We start from the raw sequence: 24,061 nt of genomic DNA on the forward strand, positions 1-24,061 counted from the left end.
GCATGTCCTACTGAATCCAGTATAAGCAACACAGGTCTCTGCTGTTTTCCACTGTCCCAGAACAGATGTTCTGACTCCAAAAAACAGATAGAAATATATTCTGTGGGAACTCTTACGTGAGGAAACACGTAAAGAGCTTCTCTTCTGACAGTTTTTTGTCCCTAAGCAAGGATAAAATTCTTTAAGGTTCTTCTGGCTGTGCTTCCTTCTGGAGACACTGGTGCCCTAATACTGATGTGCTTAGCAGCACTAATAGATTACACTTACACACACTTTTTTTCTCCCCCCTGAATAATGAAGTTAAAAGGCCACTTTGGCATAAATTCACTCATTGTTACCCCAAGTGAAGTGAGTTTCTCCTGGTGCTGCTGCATACAAATAATTGCTTTTGGCCAAAGCCAAGGGAAACACGAGTCCATTGCTTAATTTATTTCTATTAACACCATCAAATGTTCATGAGAGGAAGGCAGCAAAGTGGCACAATGGCAGTGCTCAGTGAGAGCAGCCTGGATATGCTGATAGACAAAACCCTTAGAGGGGATATCTGCGTAGTGCAAATTTTAAAAGCAGGTTGTATTTTTTGCTTGTTTTGCATTTGTATCTATGGTCTTTAGAGGGCTCTTTCAGTTGGCAAACACTGGGACTCCAAAAGCTGCAACATCCGAACTGTGCAAACCTAACCCTCGCCCTGGGGAAGAGAGAGCAGCAGTTTGTGTCACACAGCCTGTATTCCACAGACCATGCTCCACGCAGACTGCCAGGTTCCTCCAGGAAACAAGGACGGCACTGTTTTCTTTCCAGTGCAAAGTATGAAGAATAAAATTTAGCAGGGGAATGCCTGTGGAGGGAACTGACCTCTGTTACTGGCATTACTACACACATTTTCTTCATGTAGCCTCAGCATTAGCAGCTCCAGGTACAGCAACAGCTGCCTCAGGAGTGTGGCACTTGTTTTCATTCAAGTTCCATCATGGGAGGTTTAGGTTGGATATTAGGAAAAATTTCATCACCAAAGCAGTTGTCCAGCCCTGGAACAACTGACCACCACCCCTGGAGGGATTTAAGCCATGCTGATGTGGCACTTGGGGACATGGTTTAGTGTTGGGCTTGGCAGTACTGGGGGAATGGTTGGACTCAGTGATCCTGAAGATCTTTTCAACCTAAATAATTCTATTGATTCCCCAGGAGAAGCTGGGGAATGCCCCATGTTATAAGGGACTGCACTCAAACCCTGCTAGAATTTCCCCAGCAGGTCCAAACATCTGAATTCTCTCCAGACTTTTGTCATGATGGAAAATTTCAACACCTCAGAAGTCTGAGCAATAGGACTGATCTTTTTTTTACTTTGTTCTCAGGAATCAGTTTCAGTAACACAGTGAACAGCAAATTTTACTTCTTCCAAGCAGGTTTTTCCCTTGGCTGTTATGGCTTGAAAAGCTTTGAAAGCTGTGCTGCAGTGTAACGACGGGAGCACAGGAGAAGGAAACTTTAGAGGCAGGGAATAACATCAAACCATTTGATTTATGATCTAAACCAACAACTGCTGGTTGCCTCAGCTGGTCCCTTTTTGTTCCCGCGTGACATATGCTTCTATTCCAATCCTTGCAAGCTTCAGGAGTATTCATATTAGCAGCACGTTATATCGATCTAATGACAGTTCCAGTGAAAACTGCTGCACCAAAATTCAGGGTATAAACTCTAAACTACCAACCAAAGTTCTCAAAACAAGCATCCCTAAGCAGGCAGCTCAAAAACTCAAGATCCACTACTGAAGCCTCCCAGCTTCTGGGTGGTTTGCTATGCTGGGAGAAAGATCAAACTGCAAGCCCAGTTTGCTACCTGTATAAACTGGGTACAGGAGTTTAATGAAGCTTTGTAGCACACTTCCCTTAAGCAGCTTCAGATACAAGAGGAACTGGTTTAAAATACATCAATGGTGACAAGTCAAACCACTTGGTCCTCTGTATGCAGCAAACTTAACTTGAAACAACCACTCAGATGCTGAAAAGCACAGCCAGCTTTCACGGCCCCTTGATTCCCTGACCTTGGTGAAGAGCAGGATTGCAGGGTCTGCCACACCAGTGCCACTCTGCCAGGAGCTGCACCAAGCCCTAGAAAACAGTGCACAACCCAAAGGTGGCTGGAACATGTTGGCCTATTTATCCAGAAGTGGTCCCAAAGCACCCTTCAGATGGCACAAAGAGGCACAACCACTTAGTCCATGTCCACAGTCCTGTTCAGCCCAGTCCAGTTCAGCCCAGCTGCCCCCCAAATTGTTCACTGTTCTACTGCCTGACCCATCAGGAGCACAAAACCTGGCACACCAGCCTTTCACCTTTCAAAACCTGGCACACCAGCCTTTCACCTTTCAAAACCTGAAACAAATCCTGAAACTCACTCAAGTGTCAAACAAGTACAAAGGAAAAAGCTCTGAGACACATAAGTGCTTCCTACCAGATGCCATTTTGTCCTGCAGCAAGAAGGTTTCACAACAGAAGTGATGGAGGAGGTCGGTATCCCTCCAGCAAACTCACACTTGGCACTTTACACCCTGGCAGTGATGCACTAACCCACATCCCTTTAGGAAGCTGCTGGATAAAAGCCCCTATCGGGTGCTCAGGCTCCCAGCAATGTTTTCCACCACAGCACCATGCAAATGCTGTCACATCTTGCCACTGGCAGCAATGTGTGAAATCAGGTTCAGGTTTCAGTGTGCTGGAAAGAAAATCCAGCACTGGCTTCCAGTGCAGATTGTGGGGAGCAAGTAAAACATACTTTTCTTTTTATAGACTGTTTCCATGGTGCACAGAGGTTCTCATAGCTAATTCTGCAGCTGCAGAACTTCAGAAAATTGCACAGCCTGGGTATAATCCTGTGGCAGGGTGCCCCATACATCCCCAAAGCAAAATCCAGTGGCTCAACACTGTCACCAAACAACAGAGCTGTGTCCCACTTCGATGTGGGAGTGGAGCGGCTGCAGCTGAACCCCCTCAAGTTGCTGAGCAGTTTAACAGAGCCCCAGAGCAACCAAGCCAGGTCTGGGCTTCAGACCCCATCTGCTAAAGCTTCCAGACATCAGTGGGAGATAAAAAAAATATTACTTGCTGTATTTATTTTTAAAACAATTTCTAAGAAGAACTTTATGTCTGAAGAACAAGTAGACTGTTATAAGCAATAACTTAATCAAGCCCATCTCTGCCTCTCTCAACTAGCACGACTCTGAAGCAGCCCAGCTTCTCCTGAGCCAGGAAATCCAGGATGTGCTGCCTCCCAACTTCCATGCACCAGCACTTGGTCAGAGCCTGAGCAGCTCGGACAAAGCAGCCATTCCCAAAAACATCCTCCCAGAATCAATGAGCCCCGCCCCAGTGCTTGGCACAGGCAGATCCCGCACGTCACTCACCTGCTCCTGTGAATTCATCACCCGCAGCTTCATCTGCTTCAGGTAAGTGGAGGTGAGGGGCATGTTGTAGTCAATGATCCCAGAAACCAAGGAGGAAGGTGGCTCACTCTCTGAAGAAGAGAGGAAAAGCTTTATTTAGATAAGGGATCGGCAGGAATATTCTCCTAACTGTTACTCAGGAGTATTCAGGAGAACTTCAAATCCCTGGCAAGAGCCACCACCCACTGAGAGAAGGCTCCTCTAAGAACATGATCCCACCAAGAACATAATTACAGAACAGGTGTTGTCTTGGGGAAAAAAAAAAAAGAAAATAATGAAAACAAGCACTGCTGTCACCTGTGAAAAAAACTACACATCATGTATAATTTTTAGGGTCCTCTAAACTTGAGGAAGATACCGAGTCTTGCTGAAGCCTCAGAAGCATTTCCATGCACATATGCACATGGGATTTATGCAAGGGGTGATGAACAAGGATCTATTTGCAGCTTGCTTCAGCATTGCAAAGTCTTGCCAATTTTGCTGGGATTCCCTCAGGTAGGAGTTAACATTAAGGCAACATATTAAGTATCTCTATCTGGTGATGAAGATTATTTTTAACATCCTCATTAAAACACAAACTTAATTTCAAAGATCTTTAATTTAAATTGTTCCTGTTGATTCCTCTGGCTGCATCACATTGAGCTCTAGAGATGGCTCCAGGTTTGCATGTTCCTGCAAATCACCCTGTCTGGCCAGGCCAAATCCCCACAAAGCAAATTCTCAGATTTCCCTGAATTCTCAAAGACTTTTCTGCTTTGCCACCACCACTGTGGATCCTGCAGGACACAGAACATGAAGGCTGCTGGAATGATCTGTTCTAACACTGAATTTGCAGGCTCATGCAGTGGGTTTGTCCAGGAGGAAAGCTGCCATTGTCCACAGGAATGGCTGATGGCTACAAGCAAGATTTCTTTGCCCTCAGCACATGCAGATGAAAGTTTGGAGCCTTCCAGCACATGCTGAAGGGATGTGTGGTATCCACTTGTCAGGGAGCTTAAGCAGCGATGGGGGAAGAAGGATTCCCAAGAGCTGAAGGTGAACTGGTGGTGGGAGCTTTCCATCCCTAGCTCTGAATCTCCTGGCTGGCTTCCATTTTCTGGGGTCACTGGTTTCACAGGCATGTGTGACAGAGCCTCTTGAAACAGAGCCTTCACAAAATGTTTTACAGCACCTCAGAAAAGCCATCAACCCAATCTTAATGGGCCTGCTTTTCAGAAATGCTGAGTGTCAAGAAGTCCTGTCAAAACTCAGCAGACCTGAAGGTGCTCCACACCTTTGGAAACACCACATCTATCATGTCTAATTAAGAAATTACCTGACCCCAAAAATGCCTGTAATTGACTTAAACATCACAAAGACCTTTGCAAATCTTCTCTATTGAGACATCGACTGGGTCCATGGAGATACAATGATTCTTTTCTCAGGTTCATCTAGTCCATTCCTGAGTAGATAGAACATTCCTGCCTGTGGGTCCAGGGAAGGGTGGCTAGTGCCATTCAAGCCATCAACTTGCCCAAATATAAAGGCCAAAGCTTTTAGGAACCTTATAAACTGATTCCTCCATTTTTTCTCATGGCTGTAGGTCAGCAGTCTCTGTCATGCTTTGACCTACAGATTAGGAATGCTACTATGTGTCTGTATATTAAATAGCCAAAACAAACCCTTATTCTGCTGTGCACTGCTGCTGTGCTTTATGAAAAGATGCTAAAATCACAGTGCAAAGGGAGCTTTTCACAGGAGCAAAACCAGCCACCTTCTACAGCTGGCTGAGTCCCTAAGAGTTTAGGAAAGCATTTGCTAAGAGTAGCACAGATAGAGCTGCTCTCTCCTGAAGCACAAACATGGATGAGGTGACTGTTTTGGACTTCTGAGGATGATAAGTTGCTCTCCTGCCATTGCCCACTCCACTGCTCAGCATTGCAGAGATGAATGAAGCTGAACAGGAGCAGCTCAGCAACTTCAGATGGGGAGGAAGAGGGAGGTAAGTGATCTTTTAGTGCTTAGATTCTGCCTGAAACCATTCTGATGTAAATTTGGAACAATCCCATTAGAGGACACAAATTTACTGTGAATTTGTGCAACTGCACCACATAAGAGTTTGAGCCCAGCCCAAGAAACCAAACCCTTTCCCCCCCCCCCCCCCCCCCCCGCCACTTTTCTAAGTTATCTGGAAAAGAAAGAAAACCTTTGTTTTAAAAGGCCTGGGGGGCTCCACGGGAACAATCCCCACATCCTATGTCACAAGAGGAAGCTCCTGAAATCCTTTAGCTCCTTTTTCAGTTATCTCTGTCACATGCCCCACATGTTGGACACACAGATGGAACAGGCAGAAATGGTTTTGATCCTAGCTCCACTTTTTTATCATTCCACCAGAATTACTCCTAATGTAATAGCACTGTAAAGAGATCCCAGTGAACTCTAGTGACATTCAAACTTTCCCACAAGCAAGACAATTTGCTTTCATGAATGATGTGGGTGCCCTGCAGGGTTTGATGTCAGCTATGTTTAATTAGGGATTTTTGTGATCACAAATTAAATGTGTTCAGATTTGTTTCGTGGAGAAGTAGAAAGATATGGGAATTACTCAAATTTTGTGATCTTACTGAGTTAAACTTTACTTGTATGTGCTTGTGTGTGTGTATGCACATACATACACCTCAGTAATTCTTCTATGACCTGAGTGGTTTTTTTTAGGTGATTTGCTCCTGATAAATTCCTGAATACATGTTAATGAAATCAGACACCCTTCCCCAGTAAAAGTAACCTTATCTAATCTACTCAATGCATTTTCACATGTACTTAGTCGCTATTTAGGTGCTATTCAGGCAGAGAAGCACTTATGTCCTTTCATTCCTGGTGGGTAAATAAGACTTTTTACCTATGGGATCCTTTGTATTCCTGATTGATTTTTTTTATAACAGAAATGCTAAGGGGAGAAGCCTTATGAAAATAATCAATAATTGATATTAATTTATAAATTTGTTCAGGACAGATGAAGCCCCTGAAGGAAGACCAGGTTGGACAGGGCTTTGAGTAACCTGATCTAATGGAAGGTGTCCCTGCCCTTGGCAAGGGGTTGGAATGAGATGGACTTTAAGGTTCCTTCCAAACCCAACCCTGCCTGGGAATCTGTGAAGGAACAACAATGCTTTTCATTAGCTGCCTCCTGAAATGAGATCCTAAGCTCTGGAACTGGAAGGCATTTAGGAAGGTGTCCTGGTGTGGGTGAAGCCAACAAGTGACATCCCTGTTGGCCTGAATCATCTCATCACCCTTCCCATCCATGAGCTGGCTGCTGCAGCCACAGTGCTTGGAACATCACCTGCAATGGATGCAGTGCAATCAGTGTGAAGGTCAGGTTTGCTCCCAGCAAGGCCAAAGGCCAAAATTTTTCTTAATGTAATTGGAATGAGGGATCAGGCCCTTAGCTGGCAGAGTGGGAAGTGCTGTGGTAGTGGAGCTTCAAATTCACATGGAGTTATTTGGGAGAGTTTTTGAGAGTTTTTAAAAAATATGATGAGTACAAAGCATTTCAGTTACCTTTGGATAGATGGCACATAGATTACACAAAACCTCTGACATGTTCATACCTCTGCTCCTAGCAGTAAACAGTTGGCAATCAGTATTGAATACTAGAAATTCTCTATTGTTGGGCGTTTGTTTTTTTTTTTCCTTAAGTTCTGCTTCCCTTCTTGGTAAGAGTTGCCAAATGAGCCACTTTGCCTTGCCACTTTTGAAACAGACCAACTCCCTGCAGTTTGCTTAGGATTTTTTTAAAGAAGCAATTTTAATGGCTGAAACCAACATCACTGATGTTTTGCACTTAATCATGAAAACAGGTTTGTAAATCAGAAAAAAACCTACACAAACATTTGACCAGCTACTCTGGAAGAGAACCTGGTCCCATCTTCTTCCCACTCCTGCTCTCTCTTAGATCTAAGGAGCTGCAGATTGGGCCTGTTCACAAAAGCATTATAAGGAGTCAACTACCTCAGTGGCCACACTAATTGTGTGTGTACACAGGCACAGTGTAACTGTGATTGCCAAAACACTTGCCATTATCTAACTCAGGATCACATACTTATCCATTAATTAAATTGCTTCTTTATCAAAACTTCAGCTATTCAGACATACTCTGTATCTTTCAATACAAAATTACCAGTTCCAGGGAAAAACTTTGGTTTTTTTTTTTTTTTTGACACTGAAGTTTCCACCCACACATGATCATGGGTTGACTGCAGCCATATCTGTGGTATTTTTGACCCATATTTTGGGCAGCACTGGGGAAGTTCAGAAAGAAAGCCAAGGTGCTTCTGCTCCCTAAGCAGTGAGAAGCAGGTTTAAGCAATTCCTTCAGCTTGGCTATAAAATGAAAAACAGCCCAGATTAGGAAAACCCTTAGGTTACGATGTATCTCCTGGACAGGGGAGTGTCAGGCAGCTGTTGGTGGCACTGTGCTAGTGCAAAACGCAGTGTCAGCTCTGCTGGCAGAAGTCACTTGCCTTTACCTTTGGGCTCCAGGCCGTTGGAGTTGAAATGCATCCTCTTCTGGCACTCAGTACAACTCATCAGGAACCTGGTCACAGCCTCTCTCGGAAGGAAAGCATAGGTCTCTGCAATCTGGGGAAACAACAGAGAGCTGTAAGTCCTGGGAGAGGGACCACGGGCACAGCTCGTAGCCACACGTTGTCCCCTCCAGCCCTAAATCCCTCCCTCCAGAGCAGCTGTTGGTGAGAGAACACTTTGGGAGGGTAATTGGTGTGCCAGTCAGGCACCAAGACACACATGAATGGACCTTTGGTATCCCATACCTTCCCAGAAACTCCTTCCTGTTCATTCCCTCTTGGAGTCTGGGAAGAGCAAAGCTATGAACGTGTAAGAATCAAATGTGAAAGTAAGGCCTCGTCAGCTCTGTTTGCATTGTTAATTACCATCACACCAGTAACCTGAAGAATCCATTAATCTTTTGTAAGGGCAGGTCACTTTTTCCCACAATGACAATCAATTACTGTTAATAATACTTTGCACTTCTGTGACATATTTTATCTAGGGAATTGAAAACATTTTTCCAAAGAGTAATGAATTAAGTCTCCTGAACCTTTGTGGGATATGTATTTTACAGATGAGGAAAAGCTAAGGATAAATATTTAAAACTTGGATGCTTGAAGTTAAACACCAGATCCAGACCTAAGCACCCACAGAAGGTGCCTGGCAATCCCAGAGTCCTGTTATTGCAATTAATTCCTGCCAGCAGTAATTTTATGGTCTTTCTAAGGATCAAGACTAGGTTATTTGGAGAAGGAATGAGTCAATTTTAATGTAGACTTCTTTAAGGTCATAAAAGACCATCAAATCTTGTAGTCTGACCTGTGTAGCAAAAGTCATGAAACTTCACTCAGGTTCTCCTGCAGCCCAGTGGCCTGTGGTTTGCCTAAAACATCATCCAGGAAGACATCTGGTCTTAATTGGAAGGCATTAAAAGGTGGAGAGCCCACCTCTCACTTTGGGCTGGTTCCTATGGTTAATCACCCATCCTGTTTGGTCTAAGTGACTTGTCTGAGCATGGTGGTTTCCCAAACCAGGGGTCATGACCCCCACAGGGGTCACAGCACTTACAAGTGGGGTCATAAAGCAGACAGAAATTCAATTGTTTGTGCCAGTCCTCGGGGCTGTGAGCCCAGCAGAAATGGGGCTCAAGACGGGAAGTGGGGCTGCAATCAGACACTTCATGGGTGAGGACTGGTGAGGACAGCCCAGGATGTCCTGATCCCCCTCCTCTGTCCGGTCCTTACCTCGTCCTCTTACCTTACAGTTAAAAAATAATACCTAAATTCTAAAAGATCACATTAAATACAAAAATACCTACATTCCACACATTTTTCTACCCGGAGGGGGTGCTGTTCTAGCAGCAGAGCAGCGGGGCAGGGGCAGAGGCTTTGCTGGATCATGGCTAAGGCAGTGCTGTGCCCGGCTCTGCGGTGGGAGGGAGCCGCATCCATCTCCACTGCGCGGCAGCAGAGCCCAGGCTTTCACACGCACAGAATGCCAGATGGGTGGAAAGTTCAGGCGGGGACCTTGTCCCAGCGCTCAAATGGAGGCTGCAGTGCCTGGTCCTCATGGGATTCTCCTCCTATTTAGCTGCAGCCCCAGCGAGCTCTGTTGTGGCCGAGCGGATGCCAGCTCAGTCTTTGCCTCCCTGCGATATTTATCAATGCACAAGCACAAGGGATTCTTGCAGAAACGCTGAAATGAGGGGCCTGAAAATTGCTGGTGGCAGCCGTGGTGTGGTGTTGCAGGCAGGGAACTGTCCCCACGTGCTGCCTGCTGGGCTCAGCCATCTCCCTGCCTCTTTGCTCCAGCAAGTCCACAATCTCTGCTGCAAATGTTCAGCTAATTTTAGTGATACAGTTGTTATTTCTCAGCTGATTTGATGCTCTGCAGAGCAGACAGCTTCCTTGATGAGTTATCTCCCATCCAAACTCCCTTTCTGATTGCCTTCCTCCGGAGGTCATGGACAAGGGCAAACTCTCCAATGTCTCTAATCAGAAGCAGTGAGGAAAAGGAGCAGGGAGAAGGTGACAGGGGACCCTGGAGCCTCCCAGCCGGCCACCCAGCAGCATCCCTTTGTGCACCCGTGCCAGGCGTGGCGTGTGCTCTGCACCATTTCACCTTCCAGCTCAGGCTACAAAGGCGCTCCAGGGAGCAAGGGCAGGAGTGAGGGCAGCAGCGAGGCTGGGCAGCCCAGCCGGCAGCGTCCTGCCAGGTCAGGAGGGGATACACGCTGCTAATGTGATGATCTCAGCTCAAGAGGGAGAGGAGGGGTGGAGCATGAAGCTCTCTGACTGCTGTGTGCAGGCCTGGGAAAACAGACGGATCCAGACTGCTCCCCTGGGGCTGTGCAGGGCACAGATTAGTCCTCCAGAGAGATGAATTGAAGGAATTAGGGAAGGGTCGGAGTGGTCTGCTGGGGAAATGAGCAGAAAGTTTTTGAATTGTGGTCATGCTGGTGGGGCTGTCCTCCCTGGACCATAGAAAGGTCACTTGCCCCCAGCCAGGGAGGGTCAGTGAGTGCCCCAGCCCCCGCCCCATGCTCTGCCGCAGGGGCAGCATGGAGTGCTCAGGGCAGGGAGCGATGCCATGAGCTCTGTGTGCAGAGCTCTGCTCCCTGGGGACACCTCACCACATGTGAGGTCACTGGGCTGCCTCACCAGCACTGCCAGCACCACAGCGTGGATGGAGCACGGACACAGGCAGGCAGGACAGACTCCAACCCTGTGCTGAGTCTGGCAGCACACTGAGCTGTATGCAACCTCAGGCATCATCACAGAGACAGGACAGCCTGCAAAGACCTCCCTGAGACATTGTATACACCAGAGAGATGAGCTGCCAGCAAGCCACTCCTGTCTCTAAGCGACCTGGTCCTTAGGGCTGTGGGATTCAAGGGAGTAGCTTGGATTTGGACAGTAAATTCAGCTCTTCCTGTAAAAGGAGAGCCTAAATGTTTGCATCCAAGGGCTGTGCAGAGTCAGGAGAAACAGCAAGCTCCCTGGAGAAGCACACTTCAAGCTAAATTATTCCTGACCTAACTAGAGTGGTGTTTCAGGACGGATAGAGCTGGTTCTTGGCATCCATAGAACCAAGGAACCAAGACAAGACTTAGCTTGGTGCCTGCCTCCATTTTGTAACTGAGGAGACCCAGGATGGGCTGGAGAAGAGGGAAAGGCCACGACCATGCCCCAGTCCCCATTTCTGGCTGCTCCTGACCTTCAAGGCTCCCACGAGACATTTCCCTCTGGCTGAGGGAGACAGGGAGGCAGATGACCTAGAGCATGCAAAGGACTGGGTAAACATTCTCTTGTCCATCACTAATACTGAGGATTTCTCTTCCTTTTCCCTTCAGACATGCACAGTGTCTTTGTATGATTGCCTTGCTCTCTCCTCTCCCAGCAGCCGCGCTGTGCTGCCGCTGCAGCCCGGATTCCCGTCCCCGAGCACAGCTGCTCTCTGCCTTTAAACCCCTCCTTCCTCACGCCTCCCCGCACAGGCACACTGGGCTCTGCCTCGCCTCTGCCTCCCGCCAGTGGCTTTGCTTCTACCTGCCCTGTCATCCCCATTCCCGAGGGACTCTCCCTCCCGCAGCCCCTCCGCTCCGGTGCTCTCCGTGCCCGGGGCACGGGGGGACTCTCACCGCTCGGTAGGTTTTCTTCTGCCCGGCATGTTTGGGTGCTTTGCCCGGCTCCGACGAGCTTTCCACATGCATCGAGTAGATGATGTCAAAGAAATCTTCCACCACAGCCACGCGTTTCAGAGAGATGCCCTCGGGCTCCGACAGTCCATCTGCCCCCTACAACAGTGCAGGCAAGTTGAGTTAGTGTCAGCGATGGGTGACAGGGGTGACGAGATCGGCCCGGGGCTAATGCGGTTGGAGGGGGCAGAGTGGCGGTGCTCCCGCCTCGGGCTGCCTTGGGCACGGGGGATGTGGGGGATAAATTAAACATCGCTTCAGGGAGGATCCGACTGTAGCCAGGGCAGTGGCGGCTGCTGCTGTTGTGCTGCTAAAGCTGGCAATGAAATTGGGCCAGGAATAAAAACAAGGGAAGAGTCCACATTGGAGTCACAACTGATCAAGAAACTCAATTTCCGTAATGTGGGATGGTTTTGCTGGGCGGGGAACAGACAGGGGAAGCTTTTTGGACCTGCACATGGTGCTAAACCATCCTGGGAAGCCCTGAGATGTAATGTACTCTTTCTGGCTGCAGTCCCCGTGGACATGGATCAGCCAGCAGGACAAGGTTTCACTGTGATGCCAGGATACAGCCCCTAAAGGAAGGAGCCAGCATCCCCTCCTTCCCTGCACTGACCTTTCCAAGGCTCCCTCCCTCTCACAGACGCAGAGCAGCTGAGCGCTGGCAGCAGCAGCACAGCTCTTTGTGTGCTCGGATGTGCTGGAGAGCAGGAGGCAGTAATTCTGCCACACGACAGTGGTGACAGACTGATGGGAGTGGGAAGTGTGGGGAGCAGTGCTCCTCCGAGCTGACTGGCACCACCGGTGTCAGCTCACACTGGCAGGGTATGCCGTGGGAAGGGGAGGCAGCCTCTGGGACCCGGCAGCTGCTATCGGCACTCGGCACAAAGCATCAGGGCAGGAAGGGCTAGTGGGAGGTGGTCAGTGGCTACTGTAATGGCAGGGGGGACTGAGAAAGAGGCAGGCTTTGGGAGGTCGCTTAGCTTGCTCCTTCAAAAAATGCCATTTTTGCATAAATAAAAAATAATTTAAAAATATCTATATATGTATATAGATATAGATATAGATATAGATATAGATATAGATATAGATATAGATATAGATATAGATATAGATATAGATATAGATATAGATATATAGCATCCCTTTAAGGGCTGCTTTGCAAAAGGAATGCATGGATATTGTCCACTGGGTACCTACCAGGCTGCTAAGCAGCAACCTGCACATCTAAATGACCTGCAAACTATCTTTTTCACGTGCATTCACACATCCCTGAGGGCAGGCAGAGGCTGGCAGGGAGCTGTGGGCAGGGTCTGGTAGGGGTCTGCGTGCGAAGGGGAACACCCAGTCTCCTAACCTGCGTTTGTGTTGTCCTTGGTTGGGCTCTGTGTGCCTTACACACTCTATAGATTGAATAAATGCTGTTCTGTAAGGCACCAGTGAAGGGGCTCTCAAAAATCAATCACTTAGTGGGCCCACCTTCTGCTAAAGGTACCCAGCAGCTCAGAGGAGCAGTCATTTAATGTACAGCGCTGCCTATTAGAGTTGGCTCCTCACCCCAATTTCGGAACAGAGACTGCCTGTCCTGGGCACAGGCTGCAGCGGGATGCTCGCTGAGCTCACCCGGGACACGGACACGAGGATTTTTCAACACAAACCACCTCTGCCCTCCCCGGGGAGCCCCGAGCCGGGTCTGAAGGTGGCTGTAACAAAGAGAATATTGAGAGCGAACACAAGGGGCAGGGTGGCAGAGCTGCGTGGTGGGGGTCGGGAAACTTCGCCCCAGGGAGTGTCTTTGAGGAATATAGATCTAATTTCTTCTGTCACCGTTCAGAGAGTTTCAGTTTAATCGAGGGCATGGGTATTCCCCTGCCAAGGAGGAGCGGGCATTAGGAGGCTTCCTACTGACCAATAATCCTCAGAGCAGGGTTGAAATGAGGATAATTACAGAAACAGGACAAAGGAAAATGCAGCAGGGGAAAAGCACAGTCAGATCTAACAAGCAGAGCCCTCAAAATTAAGGCTGTAACCAACCCTGTATGCAAATCACTGTTTCCAGCCAGATAATATCCTCCTCCCTGCACGGCAGCAGATCCCAGTTTCCTCCCCGGTTTCAGAAGGAATGCAGTGAAGGTAACCTCAGGGTCTGGGCATTGCTACAGCCTCCCTGCACACCCAGCAGCGCTCTCCTCTCTACCCCGGCTGGATGCCGGAGCTGCCTCCTCAGCATCCCACTCCCTGCAGCGATCCTCCCGACTCCTTGCGTCTCTCCATCCCCTCCTCAGCCTTGTGACTGCTCTCCCCGTGATGATTATTTAGCTTTGGGAAGCAGGTGAGATGCAAGCAGTATCAAAGCCACTGGGTATAAGAAGCTGTATCAAGTCAGTGCCTCCAGGATTAGGGAGGTTTATATCTGGCAATATACCCAAATGTTGACCTAGGATTTAAGAGGACACGTGTGCTGTAGAGTACCTCTCCGAGGGGCCCACGCCCCTCGGGTTCCTCCTTCCACACCCAGCATTGCTCACCAGTATTCAAGGCATGAGTCAGAGCCCATAATATCTCAGAAAGGCTTAAAACCCTCTCAGGTTTAAATAGCAATAAAAATTCAGTTGGGAACCAGAATGGGAAGAAGGGATGCTTTTACCCTGTCCTGGTGTTGGGGCTTTATGAGAAGTCACCTGCCCCCTTCAGGAGTAAAAGATTTCAGGGGCAAAGCTCAGCCCTGACAGAGGTGCTTGGAGGCGGGTGGCATTTCAGGCGCTGAGGATTCCCTCTGCCACCTTCCAGCCATCCTCCTTTCCCCTGTATTTGCTCAGCACAGGTCTGTCTCCTCTTCCCCAGTCTCTCCTTCTCTGTGCCCCACACTTCTCACCCCCTCCCTTTCCTCTCATCCTCCCCACCTTCCCAGAGCTGTGAGCACTCTCTCCTCTCAGCTCCTCTCCTCTATCAGGTCTTTCTTCCTCCCCAGTGTCCTTTGTCATCCCACCTCCTCTAGTTCCACATCTCTGAACATCCGTACCCCCGGGACCCTCTGCCCTAGGACCACTCTCCTGGACCTCGCTGCCCCTGCACCTCCTCTGTCCCTGCTCCACCCGCCGAGCCTGGCCGCCTCCAGCACCCGCGGATCTGTGCCGGAGGCGCCTCTGCGGGCCGCGGTCCCTCCCGCGCCGGCCCCGGGCGGCGACAGCCATTTCAGGCAGCGCTGTCCCGGGTGCGGCACGGGCCGGGCAGCGCTCCCCAGGGCCATGGCGCTGCCAGCGCCGAGCCCCGGCACCTTTGTTCTCGGCAGCCGCCCTGGGCGCGCTCGGCCCCCGCCCGGCCCGGGACGGGGGCGGTGCGGCGGGAGGGGACGGGGAGCGCCCGGGCAGCCCCGAGCGGCGGCGCGGGGTGACATCTGCCGCGGCGGGGAGGGAGGCAGGGCCGGGCGAGCCCCCCCGCCCGGGCCGGGCTGGGGCCCGCCGGCAGGTAGCGGGTAACCACGGCAACCGGCGGTAATCCGCTCCCCCGGGCCCGCCGCCGCCGCCCCGCGCCCGCTGCCCCCGCGCCCCGCCCGGCGCGGACCGGCCCGGGGCAGGCACCGGCGGCGCAGGGCCCGCTGTGGCCGGTCCCGCGCCTCGCCGCGCCTGGGACGGGCGGACAGGGGCAGAGTCCGGGGCGGGTTCCAGGCAGCGCCATCCCGCCGGAGCTCTGCTCCGCTCTGCAGCCCCGCTGCAGCCCTGCCGCGCTCCCTCAGCCCCGCCACACCCCCACGCGGGCCTGCCCTGCTCCCACACGGGCCTGCCACAGCTCCCTCAAGGACCTGGCGTGCTCCCACACAGACCTGCCATATTCCCACACGGACCTGCCATGTTCCCACACATCTCTACCGTGTTCCCACACATCTCTGCCGTGTTCCCACAGCCCAGTCAGGCTCCCATAGTCCTGCCATGGTTCCCACATGGACCTGCCCTGGATCCCTCAAGGACCTGCCATGCTCCCAAAGTCCGGCCATGTTCCCACACGGACCTGCAATGTTCCCACACATCTCTGCCATGTTCCCACAGTCCTACATGGCTCCCCATAGCTCTGCCATGCTCCCACACGACCCTGCCATGCTTCCCACAATTCTGCTATGGTTCCCATAGCTCTGCATGTTCCCACACAGCCCTGCCATGCTTCCCACAGGGACCAACCATCACTCCTACACAGCCTGGTCCTGCCTTGGAGCCTGGCAGCAGCACCCACATCATCGGCCTCCTCCACCCACCCAGCTCCCTCTGCTCCCAGACACCCGCTGTGTCTCCAGCAGCCCCTGTGGTCATTCCTCAGCAGCCCAGCCTGGGTGTGAAAACTGCCATAATGGGAGATGTTAACAGCCAAACTGTGGCACTGATGAGCTAGCCCTGTTTTCTGTGGGGCAGCAGATCTATGACCAGCAGCTGCCACCTGATCCAGTCTATGCTGCCTGTGGTGACCTCCACCCCAAGCCCTGGTGGACTGCCACCACCCCAGTGAAACCAGACTCCCAATCCAGGCAGCACCAGAGAGCCAAGGGATGACAGCAGACTTTAGGCACAGGACTTCTCAACCCTGCAACCCCTTCCCCAACTTGGACTTGGGTTTGGGAGAATCTGGGAGTGTTTAACCGGAGCTCTCCAAAGCCTGCATGCTCCCAGCTCCTCTTCAGAAAGACTGGGGTAGACACTACCAGAGGAACTGGAAACAGCCCATTCTGGGCTCAGCAGCATGGAGGGTCTTGGCTCTGCCCTTGCACTGGCTGGCAGGGCAATATCTGCCTTCTCCAGTGGGACTGGCAGTTCTCCTGGGGCCCAGGAAGCTACCCCACATCACGGCTCTGCTTTTCCAAGGGGTTATGCTGGAGGGCCATCAGACTGGGACTGCTGGAGTGGGATGGGAGGGAGTGCCGACTGCTTCCCCATCTGCTGCGCTCAACAGCAGATAAAACACTGCCCTGGCCCTCGCGCGAGGGGCTGATACCAGCCGAATTCAGCTTCCTGTGAGTCAAAAGTTGCTTCCTGCCAGCACAGCCCTGCCTGATAATGGCTGTGTTCTGCTCTCTGCCTGGGAGCAGACCCTCTGCCCTCGCCTCTCCTTGTGCTTCCCACATAAAAGTGTGCCCTTCTGTATCTCCCAACCACAGCATCTCCCTGCCCCAGTACAGAGTTGCATGTTAAACTAATTTCCTGCTGCTGGCTGGAAGGGCCACTGTCACCCTCATCCCTGGGACAGCCAAGCTGGATGTTTGGGACCAGCCGTATCGAGCTGTCCCTCAAGGTCACCTCCCTTGTACACAGAGACAGGCCACATCTCTCGCTCTGCTCCAGCTGCTGCTGGCTGTGGGACACAGCCACTGTCCCCAGCCAGGTCAGGATCAGAGTTCTCTTGTCCCATGCTGGAGTCACCCCATGGCATGACTGTGGGTTCCCCAGCCTACACCAGCAGCCAGGCCATTCCTGTGGCACTCACCCATCCCTTGCCCTTTCTTCCAGCCCTGGGTGGGATACAAAGGAGGATCCCTTTTTTGAGATGAGCAAAAGTGGGATTTGGGTTTTATCTGAGCACTCTGCTGCTCTTTCCTCTTTAAAGTGCCTTTCTAATTTTCTAAAAGTTGTATTTTGTTCTAAGGAAATTTTTGGTCTTCTGACAAAAATTCTCAGCTGGACCAGAGATTGGACAAGCGCAGGGTAAAGCATTTGGGACCTAGTGGGATCAGAAACTGTGACATACAGGATAGAATATAATCCTGCCATGATGCCAGGGACTTCCCATAAATTGCTCCAGAAATCATAAAAACATGGAATGGTTTGGATTAGAAGGGACCTTAAAAACCATCTAGTTCAAATTCCTCTGCCATGAGCAAGGACACCTTCCACTAGAGCAGATTTCTCCAAGTCCCATCCAACCTGGCCTTGAACACTTGAGGGATGGGGCAGTCTGTGCCAGTATCTCACCACCCTCACAGGGAAGCATTTCCTCTGAACATTGTGATTCCTAAAGACCATCCCCCTGGGCAGCCCATGGCAGCCCATGGCTCTCCAGTGTCCACCTGTGCCGCTGCTGTGGCCACCACCAGCCCACCAGCCCACAGCCCCCATCTGCAACTACTCCTCCTGCACAGGCTTCAGCACCACAACAGACATTTTATTTCAATATGGACTCTTACAACTTTTGATCAAGAAACTGTTCTTGGTACTTCTCATCTCTGGGAAGTCAGCCCTTGATTGGCTTCTATATTTAGACTTCTCCAGGGCTTTAGGAAGTTCACTCCTCATGGTATTTAGGTGTAGGATGAAAGCAGCTTTTGCGGGGGATATGTTAAACCACAGCAGGCTCCCTCTGCTAATGCTGCGAGGAGAAAGAGGAGCTAGATTCCTCGAACTTCCCTCTTCCTCTTGCCCCTCATGCCACGGGCAGAGTGCGTGCCTTAGAAATATGCACCAGGGAGACACTGGGCTGAAAACAGTATCAGCTGTATTGCTCATAATAAAAAAACCCACAAGAAGATGATGGGAAATGCTCTGACCAACAGATTTTGCTCTTTTTTCTCCTGGAAATATTTTGCTAGGAAATTTTTCTGATCATTTCTGGTTGAAAAATGGGAGAGAAAGCAGTCGCTAAAATGCTGATGGTGCTTCCCTGTGCTGAGCATTTCATGTTGTGTCTTGCTGCACCAAGCAAACACGAAGCCCCATCCTACACTTGGAGCTCCAGCTCTACTCGCTGCAGTGAAAACAGCCCCAGCCCTCCTGAGCAGCTGAGCATCCCTTTGGCCCAAGTGAGCCCATTTCTCTGGGGAAACTGAGGCACAAGAAGAAATAATTTTCCTGACACTCTGTACTGACTCAGGCTGAGACTGGGGGCATTCACATTGTTTCTCTACCCAGAACTGTACACAATACTTTTTTTTTTTCCCTCAAAGTAAACACTTCCTCATGAGGGGAGCTGGGTGCTTTATTTTTAGCTGGCAAACACAGCTGAGGTGTGTGTCTTTACGGGGCACAGGAGAGCCCCTTCAGAGTGAGCTGCTCTTTCAGCCGCCGCAGCTGAGCCGTGGGGATGGGTCCAGGCCTTTGCTCTGACCTCAGCTTATTCCTCTCCTGGCTCCCAGGCCTGGGAATGAAAACAGAGCAGCCTGGGAGGGGCGAGCCTGGAAATGGCAGCCCTGCCTCCAGCTGTGGAGAAAGCCCAGGTGCAGGGTGCCAAAGGGAGGTCGGTGTACTTGGGGTCTGGTGGGGGGCTGCGGATAGGGCTGCCATCCATCCCAGAGCTGCCACCCATCCCAGGGCTGCCTAAAGGACAAAAAAGAAACCCAGCAGGAAGAGATTCTTGCTCAGATGCATCCTTGGATGCCTGCTCTGCCTGGGAGGCAGAGGACATTTTGCACGGCGCAAGAGAGCAGAGCTGCCTCCCTGCCAGCACCAGGCTGTGTGCTGGCGGGGAAGCTGCAGTAGCAGCTGGATCTGGCAGGCAGAGGCAAGCTCAGTGCTCCCTAGTAAATGTGACCCTGCACCTGCTGGCCGGTAGTGAGGGGGAGCTGGCTCTTTCAGGGTAACAAAATTCTGGGTGCTGTGGGGCAGCCCGAGCTGCTGTTGGAGCACTGTTTTGCTTGTGTTTAGTGAGAAAGGTTCCTGCAGCTTCGTGAGTGGAGCACCTGACTGACCTTCCTGGGAAACTGCTCCCTGGAGATGTGGACTTCCCACTCCCTGTCAGCTGGTGAGCATCACCTTCCTCTCTGAGGTGTGCAGGACCTGTGCAGAAGTGCCACGCTGTGGCTGCCAGCAAGGAAGAGATCACAAGCATTATTTTCTGGGGATTATTATAATGTTGCAGTCTTTCTTACTATTTTGAAATAGGCAGGGTTTGCACAGAGGAATTGTGGATGCTCTGTTCCTGCAAGTGCTCAAGGTCAGGTTGGACAGGGCTTGGAGCAACCTGGTCTGATGGAAGGTGTCTCTGCCCACGGCAGGAGGTTGGAATAAGATGATCCTTAAGGTCCATTCCCAACCAAACCCTTCTAGGAGTCTATGATTCTAAAATATAAGTTTGGTGGTTTTTAAAAAATATATCTGCAAAGGCGGGCAGTGATTTCTGAATGTTATTTGGATCTTGGTTTAGGTGACTTGGGGGAGAATGTTATCAGAATGGGAAAAAAAGGAGAGGAAATAGTGGCAAACTGCATTTACAATCAGAAGAGTTTTTATATTCCACAGCATCCTGAAAAAAACCCCAAAAAACTAGGAATCTAAAGAATATTGACAATATGTGGCTGTAACACAAACTCAAAACATGTCTAGAGGTGGCTCTTCCTTGAAGTAACTTATCACTGTGAGCGATCTCCCCAGCACCAAGCACTAATCTAATAAAAATCACGACCAAAGCAAAATCCTTTGAGTCAAAGGGGGGCCAAGGCACTGTAACAAGTGACAAGATGACCTGTCACAGCAAGGTGACCCCTCTATGCCTAGGAATAGACCCAGCAGTATCAGGGCAGCCAGGTGACATCATCACACCTACAGTGAGAACGTGGTGATGTCAAAATGAAACTGAGGAGGAGGAGATAGGGAGCAGCAGCAGTTCAGCTCGTCAGTGGTAAGAAAAATTATGTGAAATCAGTTACAAATGATGCTACAGTGAATCAAGGTCAGGCAGGGCTAAGAGGCTGAGGCCTGGATGTGTGGCATCCTGGTGCCAACTCTCTGTGCCCTGGCAGTTCCCAGTATGTGGGCCACTGTCGGAGACTCCCACAGGAACAGTGTGATGTGCCTCTAGGGAAATGCTGACAGCTCAGCGGATGTTGCAGGGGGGTAAAAGGCCTGCACACCCTCCCCTTCCAAACCAGCCTCCTCTCCAGGTCAGGGCATGGCAGGGATTGAGCTGCAGCACACCACAGTGGCTTCAGAACAGCCTGGCCCTGATGCTGGAGCCTGGAAATGTCGATTGCCACAGCCAAGCACCACCATGTCTGCTCCCTGTGAGCCCACTCTGGGTTCAAGAAATGGGGACATTATGGAACCATAAGGGTCATGCTGGACTGACTCCATCACGCCCTTTCCCCACATGGGAACCCAGGAAAACAAATGTCTACTGCCCTCAGTGTGAGCAGGCACTTGTATTTATCCTGGTTTCTGGCTCTGCAAGGCTGGAGAGTCCTATACAGGGAGTCAGGGCAGGAGCCACAGGGGACAGACAGAGATGGAACTCTGTTCTCCCCTTGCATTCAGGTAAACCCCTTTGTATTCTGATTTGTGTCCATCATAACCACTCTAGCTGAACCCTAGCCCTTCCAAAAGCCAAACTTTTAGATAAGCCCAGGAACGATTCCCCACTGACCTCGGATGACCAAGTGGATTTTTTTTGAGCTCTTAACTGAGACTACATGTGGAGAGAGCAGAAGTCAAGCATGGTTTTAAACACTCTCTCATGGTAATCCATCTGCAGAGATCCCTCTCCCAGGTGTGACACTTCATCCCATCACATCTGGTCTCAGTGCCACATCATTGCAGGCTGGACACATGGGGCATATGGAGTGGCCTCACATCTGGCTCTCCCTGGTCTTTTGTGAGTCTCTGTCTCTAACCAGGGATGCTTTTGGGAGCAGAGGAAAGGAGGGGCAAAGCAAGCGGGGCAGGGGTGGCAGACAATTAATACAACCTGCCCTCTATGTGAGGAATAAATTGGCAGCTGACAGGTTATAATCTGTGCAAGCAGGATCTTCACAGGAGAGGTGAAGGCTCCATTGGGGGCCAATTGGATGGTTAATTAGGAGGACAAAGCAGAGGATTCGTGAAAATGTTTATGAAACAGTGCTTGGCAAGGGAGCCCCTGAGAAACGCACACCCGAGAGGAGCTGCTTTGGGCTGGGAGAGGAAACACGAGGGTGAAACAGCAGAACGAGTGCTGAGAGGGAAAACAGCCATGCAAATGTCCGCGAGAGGACGGGGATTCCCAGGTGCCCTGCAGAGGAGTTCAGGGGAGGACCCGAGGACACCTAATTTTTCTAGAAATACACGGGCTGTGTCCTCCCTCCTCCCTGCGCCGTCCCCACCCCGGTGCGGTGGGGAGCGGGCTCTGGGTGCCGGCAGGCACCGCTGCCGCAGCCAATCGGCGCCCGCTGGCCGGGCAGAGAAGGGCACGAGGAAAGCAATTAAACCGAAGCTTTGATTGGGCTCACAGATGACTGCTTGTGCTAGAAATGCTCGAGCTTCTCTAAGCGCCTCGGCGGTGGCTGGAGCCGGCCTGATCCCCCATCCCCTCCTCGGCGCGTCGCTGCTGCGGCAGTGGGAGCGTGACTGATGCTCTCTGTCCCACACACGGCTCCGAGAGCTCAGAGGTAGGAACCAGTTGCTAAGAGACAGGACTGTACTTTCCAGCCCACATCCAGACCTTTGTCACCAGCTCAAGGGCTTTCTGCCGGATCCAAACGCCCGGCGCAGGTGAGCGGGAGCGGGCGGCCTCCTCCCTGCCTCCTCCCAGCCCTGCGAGCCGCAGGAGCAGCATGCAGGCTGAGGACGGAAACGACAAACCCAAAAGCATCCCCAAGGGACCCTGGACTGGCTGCTTGTCCCAGTGCTGTGAGACTGCAAATTGGAACAGCCTGCAGCACCTGGGAACCAGTGTGGGTGGTACCTGCAGCACTGAGACCCAGAAGCTTTTGGATGTCACCACAGTGTGGATGACTGGATGACTCGGTTTTTGCTTTGAGATGCCTCCTTCAAATGCAGGCCAAGAGAGGAATCCCAAACTTTAGTCTCCTTTTGTTTTTTTTTTTTTTTTTTGGGAGGGGGTCTTCCTGGTGAGTTTGGATTCTTAGAGTCCTATAAAAGTAACCCACTACCAACTGGAAAGCCTGAACTTGAGCCACAGAGATTGAGTGACCCCATCTTTTCCACAGCACTCCTTCCCTCCTGGTGAGGAGCAAATCCATCAGAGCCTTTGCCTGTCTGTTGGAAGGGAAATACATCCTCTGGGGCTGCCAAGCCAAAGCAGAGCAAGGACAGAGAGAAACCACTCACACAGCATTGTCTTCCTGGCTGTCACTCCGTGAAGGGCCCTGCACTGTGCCAGGAAGGCACAACCAGCCTCCACTTCCAGAGGCTGCTGCCTTAACCTCAGACATGGACACTGTTACCCAAACCTCTGCTCTGCTCTCTGCTGTCACACACAGCACAAACTGTCTGCAGTTATTTCTCCTCAAATAAATTGCTATTCTTTGGCACCAGCCATAAAAGTGGAAGTCAGTAGCTTTCCAACAAAGACAATGATTTTGGCCAACAGGTACCTGCCCTTGCTACAATCAGCTAATTAAACCAGACACTGAAGCTCAAGGGGTAGCTCTGGCCCATTCTCAATGTGATTCTTTAGAGGTGGGCACAGCTGATATGAGATCAGGGAAAGATAATTAATAATTTGCACTAAAGACAGAGATATCAATATTCATCCCTCTGTCATGGCAATGCTAGAGCATTCATACTGGCCAGGATGGTGGATGGACGCTCCATCAATGCTCCTCCACACCCCTGGGCTTTCCCTGCCATTTGCTTGTCCACAGTGTAAGTTCACTCATAGGCTCATATCAAGCCTAACATAATGATAAAACTTAAACTGAACAGGTTGTATCAGAAGGAGATTATTGCTAAGAACAGTCCTGAGTCCTGAGTCCTGAAAGGACTGTGGCTGCCTCTCTGGGCTCTGATGCAGACTTTAGCCACTGACTGAATTCCCTCTTCTGCCTGTGGTCAGAACAAGCCCCTCTGAGCAATGACCCATGAGGAGAGCTGAGAACAGCCATGTACTGTCCTTACAACCAGTCCTCTCTGCTCCTCACTAACTAGGCCCTGAATGCTTGGATCCTCTTCCTGTGCAAAGGTGGGACATAACCTGGATTGTGGGAACAACAGCCCCTTGTCAGACCTGGGGTTCTTTCCATTTCAGCCTCATTGAGCAAGGCCTGGCAGAGCTGTTCTTCAGTTGTTTGCTTTTGGACCCTCTTCAGAGTGACACCATTTGAAAATTACAAAAATGAAATTGTAGGTGAAAGAGATAACTTTCAGATAAATGTTATCCAAAAAACATTTCTCCTCTTGGATCAGCAATATCATGCCTGTTTCTGGAATCACGTAGGATGTGCAGTGTAGATGGCATAGAGTTATTTTTCAGAAATTGTTTGGTCAGACATGTATTGGGACATGGAATCTTTGCTGATGGAGCTCCAGGTCTCACAAGTGCTGGTGACTGAAGTCACCACCCAAGGATGAGGGTGGCTGGGATTGTGGGATCTCTGAGACATTGTACTAACAAACACAGTGGGACTGCCTTTAATCAGGCTTGAAGACTTGGCAGAAATAAAGCAAGGACTGAATAAGATGCTGGTT

The 24,061-nt window shown here is 50.6% G+C and overlaps 1 protein-coding gene across 1 annotated transcript in view; it reads right to left on the minus strand.

Moving 5' to 3' along the window:
• Positions 1-24,061, minus strand: part of NOL4L (nucleolar protein 4 like) — a 63,487-nt gene that overhangs the window by 33,633 nt on the left and 5,793 nt on the right. Inside the window, exons 2-4 of the mRNA XM_056507058.1 lie at positions 11,631-11,786; positions 7,951-8,062; positions 3,404-3,513 (exon numbers count right to left, since the gene is read on the minus strand). Of these exons, the coding sequence (XP_056363033.1) occupies positions 3,404-3,513; positions 7,951-8,062; positions 11,631-11,786 (378 nt within the window). The remainder of the gene's footprint in view (positions 1-3,403; positions 3,514-7,950; positions 8,063-11,630; positions 11,787-24,061) is intronic.

The sequence above is a fragment of the Oenanthe melanoleuca genome, chromosome 20 (assembly GCF_029582105.1).
Source record: "Oenanthe melanoleuca isolate GR-GAL-2019-014 chromosome 20, OMel1.0, whole genome shotgun sequence".
Taxonomy (NCBI): domain Eukaryota; kingdom Metazoa; phylum Chordata; class Aves; order Passeriformes; family Muscicapidae; genus Oenanthe; species Oenanthe melanoleuca.